Below are 4,919 nucleotides of genomic sequence, written 5' to 3'. Positions count from 1 at the left end.
AATCTTTGATTAAGTGATCAATTCTAGTTTCAATTATTCAAACTATGGACTTAAATCCAAGTTGAGTTGCAAGTCTCGAGTCTTAAGTCAAAATCTTTGTTTATCACAATTTTTTAAGTGATTTTCTAGCTTAGAAAAATGTATCAACTCAACAATCAGAGCTTCCATTCATTCATCATCACGTGGATTTTTAATCATTACTCTGTGGTTCTTTTAGATTATTACCATAAATATTAAATGTATTTTGTAAATTGGAAGAAAAAATTGCTTCTTTGTTGGTTTTGTTCATCTCGTTATCCGACTTATTAATTTTAAACCTACCATCATTACGTTACAATATGTGGTTCAACCACTAGTGTAAAAATAATACCTACTAGGTATTATAGAGGAGGGATATCAAGTCAAAGAAGAAGAGGTGTAGGCCCTTCTCAATAGGACGGATGGGTTCATTCATCTTCTTCTATAAAAGAGCTTGTATACTCCGATAAAGACACAGTTCCACGATAGAAACTCAACCAATCAATTAGCTGAGCTTGATTCATTCATCATGGCAGTTAAATCAACCCTTGTAAGTTATACTGTGTGAATCACAAATCATCCTTGAATATCCTTTTTTTATTTTACAGATTAGTTTCCTTGCTTTGGTTTCAATCTCAAGTGCAGAGCCTGGATATCCCGTTGCTCATTCTTACGTTCACGTCCGCTATGGATTTCCTAATCATGGGCATTACCATAAAAGAGATGCTGAACCTTCCTATGGCCACTCTTATAGTTATGTACTTGTTCACCGACCTCATTATCACAAGCGGGAGGCCGAGCCCTCTTATGGACATGCTACCAGCTATGGTTACAGTATTCATCATCCTTCTTCTTATGGGCATTCCGTACACAAGCGTGAGACTGAACCCTCATATGGACATCCTCATCAATCCGACAGCTATGTTCATGTCCACCGTCCTCACAATCACATGCATAAGGCCGAACCCTCATACGAATATGGAATCTCACATCATCAACCCAAATCATACGGACATCACTAAATCCTTGGATCGATTTGACCCTCAGTCGGATTTTCAATACTTACTATGTTTGACATTTTAGAAATGAAAAAGAAAATATACTTTAATAAAGGCAGGTACAATTAAGATGATTTATATTTTAGTTCTTTTAAAATTAGGATGTTTACATGTAATATTGGTAATTAAAAGAATATATGCTTCATTGAAAGTTAGAAAAAGAGAGAATCACATCCTAGCATGCGATTCATAGTAATGATATTTCACGTTACGTTGGTTCATTAATTAGCCAATCAATACTTAATACAATAAACATATGGTCTATATATATGTATTATTTAAAGCTTGAAACAAAATTAGGAATAAATAAAAGCCACAAAAAGAGGCTCCTAGATCAAGTTATACATCTATATATAAATCCACTACATAAATTAGAGGTAAAATAATCATAGGAAATATGTAGGGTTACAAATCGTAACTCTTTTTTGGTTTGTAAAAGAATAAAGAAACTGAAAAAGGACACATTAATCCCAATTATTTGACTAATGTATGTTTAGCTGACTTAAAGTTTAATTAAATTAGCTGCAAGCGTCTATGAGAAGAAGAAAATAAGTAGAAACTTCACTCTGTATCTTGTAAGGATATTTGGCAGACATACAAAATGAGGAACTCCGGGTCAAATCATTGTAAAAACTTCCCTGCCAAAATTTGAATTTATTACGATGAGGCGTTCCCGAGTTATTGATGTTTTCGTTAAGGTATATTTCCCAAGTATGGAGGGGTTCACATAAGGATCTGAAAACTAATTAAGCTTATATATAGAGAAGTACTCATAGAAAAAAAAAAAAGTTGCCATGTGTGATTATTTTTTTATGTAGAATTATAAAAAAACACATTAGAACGCCGATAAATGAAGGTATTCACTTCAAAAATTACTATTTCTGTGTGAGTGACCGCAACCTCAAATTTCATTTTTCAATGATTATGGGATTATCTTTCTTGGAGATGGAGTAGCTACGTGCAGATAACTTTCTATCTGGAACGTTGATGATTTTCAATATACAGTCAAATGGTATCGAGCAAACATCCTCACGTTGAGGCCAATTAAAATTTATTTATGGACCTTTAGGGTGTAAGAACTTGCCTCCAATGTCCATGTCTTCTTTGTTTTACTTTATTATCAAGCAGAGCCAGCAGCACATATCGTAAATAACTGCAGCAACGAGCCAACAGTGATCTCTTCTTCCAAGCAGAATATAGCAGTAAAAAGACTGAATACAGACAAACTCTTCATCATCACTACACCGTTTTGCCCCAATTTTTTTCAACACTTAGTAGAATGAACTGGTGATAGGATCTGGTTCCAGGATCAGCATTATCAATCCTGTCCTAACAATCTACATGCAAAGTTCACCATTCACCACCCAAGCCATCGCATGGGGATTTCCCATGAGAAGTAGCAAAGAAATTCCACTGAGCTTCGATACCTAACTCCCTTCAAATTGGCAAAGATTGTAAAACAACTTGCTATTTTGATATTGCCCTGTACCACTATCAGTAAACAAATGCAAGAACTGCAAACCAGGTCATCTCACTTTCAAATCTTTCACGATGACATCGATGACTTTATAAACAAAATACACATCATCAGTGTTGTCATCAGAAATTATCGTATAAGAGAACATTACTAATAGCATTGTCTGTTTTAAAGTAAAGGACAATTGGATGCAATGAACCTATAGAATTGTTCCAGTGAAAACTCTGAACTTCATTTAGCACAACAAAAGAATAGCTCTCTGCAAAATCACCAAGAAAGATGGCTTGTGAATCATCAAAATCACTTTTCAGTTGGTTGAGGTAGCTAGATTGTCCTTTTGAAATATGGGAGTGAGGCCTGAGTTCCTGCAGTGATTCAATAAGTTCTCCATGAAGCAAAGTGCATCTGAAACCAATTTGGGAGCGTGCAGATCTATTAGTGTTTGTCCACTGAGTAAAAATTACTTGGTGATCCTCATTATAATTACAAAAAAAAGTAAACAAAAAACAAGGAGATCTAGACCAGTGCCTTGAAGAAAAGCAGAGAGTATTCTTGGTCGAAACGTCTTAGCTGGCGTGAATATTGTAGTCGATATGACAGTATTGGTGATGTTTCTAGGGTGGTTCGATCGGTAAACCCCAAAACAACTGCTACTCTAGGACTTCTCTGTGATGTTAATGGAACGATGGCCGAAACCTCTGAAAGAACTATCCAAATTCTTTTAGCTCGTCACTTCCCCGGGGGTGAACTGGATCCTGATCCTGACTTTGTTGGGGATGCATTTTCAGTGAGTTTTGCTTGAAGAGAGTTATGATCTGGATGATGTTATCACGTTGGAAAAGCTTGAAACGTCTGTGCTCTCCTTTCATAGCTTTAAGGTATCGGGTCCTGATGGAATTTACCCTTGTGTACTAAAACATCTTCCAATGAAAATGCTGGAATGTCTTCCCCTTCTCTTTGTATCTCCTGAATGAGATTCCTTTTGTTTGGTGAGAGATGAGAGCAATCTTCGTTCCCAAACCAGGAAAAAAATGTTCATTCAAACTTTTTTCGCCTTATAACTTTGTCAAGTTTTGTTCTTAAAATGCTTGAACGGATTCTTCAATGGCATCTCCAAGAACAACTGCCTCTATATCTGTATTCACAAGAAATATGGTCTTGCTCTCAGTCTTGATTGTAATGGAGCCTTTGATAAAATTTCCTTTGGTGGTGCCTTAACAGGACTCCAAGCTGAAGTTGTGGATCTCCCTATCTGCAAATGGTACGACAATATCCTGAAAAGGAGAATTGTGAGCACCAATCTTCGAGGAACTACGAAGAAAGTCCACCCAATCAGGGGTAGTCCACAGAGGGAAGTGCTGTCCCCTATTATTCGGAATATCATTATCAATTATCTCTTAGTCAAGTTTGAGCATACTGAGGTCAGGATCATCGGCTATTCAGATGATGTCCTACTCATCATTGTTGAACTTGATCTTCTAAGTATGATTCATACTATGAATCAAGCTTTAGTGACTTTTAATCAATGAGTCATGCCAAGAATTTTATTTTAACCCCTCCAAGACAGTGGTCACAGTCTTAACACGTAAAACAAAACAAAACATCACTTTCACCTCTACCATGCCTTTCAATGGGAGGCCAATAATCTCAAGAGAAGAAATGTCTCAGGGTTATATTGGACTCCAAACTTATATTCCACACTCATCTTAGAGCAAAATGGTCCAAAGCTAGGAAGGTTCTCCATGCAATGAAGGGACTTATTGGACAACCCTTGGGCCTTGACCCACGCCAAACACTCTGGGCTTACTTTAGTGTGGTCATACCTGCCTTAGCATATGGAGATCTTACTTAGGCACACAATATTACGACGGGATAACAATCTCTTCTTGACAAAATCCTAGAAATTGCTGGGTCTCTGTCATCCTATGCATTCGACGTCCACACGGGGGTTGGAGGTATTCTTAGGAATTATTCCCCTTTTCTTAGAGGCATAGCGCCTTGCAACGATGGCACGTCTGTGCATCGTTAATACCTACGATGAGAGCATTAATAAATGGCGTCATATCAAAATGAAAAGTGTTCCATCTAGTTTTGCTCAAGACACAATTATCTCCAATCTGTTTCCTAACCTCCAAAAGGACGAAATATATGGAACGAAAATATGGAAATGCAACTTTCTTGATAAGAAGATTGAAGAACAAACTCTTTCATTCTCAGATGGATCGAAGAGCGACCGAGGCGTTAGTTCGGGATTTGTAATCAATAAAGATCATCAAGTCGTGGGGGAAGCCTCCATAACCATCACTCCTCAAAACACTATTTTCAAAGCCAAGATCCTTGCCATAAAAGAGGTTCTTCCCAGTATT

At 37.0% G+C, this 4,919-nt stretch overlaps 1 protein-coding gene across 1 annotated transcript; it reads left to right on the top strand.

Moving 5' to 3' along the window:
- The first annotated feature begins 450 nt into the window (after window positions 1-450).
- On the top strand, window positions 451-1,150 carry LOC121124671 (uncharacterized). Its single transcript, XM_040719853.2, has 2 exons — window positions 451-568; window positions 627-1,150. Exons 1-2 carry the CDS (start codon window positions 548-550, stop codon window positions 1,038-1,040), a joined length of 435 nt encoding a protein of 144 aa, XP_040575787.1. The 5' UTR covers window positions 451-547; the 3' UTR covers window positions 1,041-1,150.
- Window positions 1,151-4,919: the final 3,769 nt, after the last annotated feature.

This window comes from Lepeophtheirus salmonis, chromosome 9 (assembly GCF_016086655.4).
Source record: "Lepeophtheirus salmonis chromosome 9, UVic_Lsal_1.4, whole genome shotgun sequence".
Classification (NCBI taxonomy): domain Eukaryota; kingdom Metazoa; phylum Arthropoda; class Copepoda; order Siphonostomatoida; family Caligidae; genus Lepeophtheirus; species Lepeophtheirus salmonis.
Note: the sequence above shows the minus strand (reverse complement) of the source record. Positions and strands in the feature narration are given on the sequence as shown.

Bases quoted from the DNA above. Each gene is read 5' to 3' on its own strand.
- LOC121124671 (XM_040719853.2), top strand. From the start codon at position 548: ATGGCAGTTAAATCAACCCTT. The intron at 569-626 runs GTAAGTTATACT...TTTATTTTACAG, and splicing joins TGGCAGTTAAATCAACCCTT to ATTAGTTTCCTTGCTTTGGT.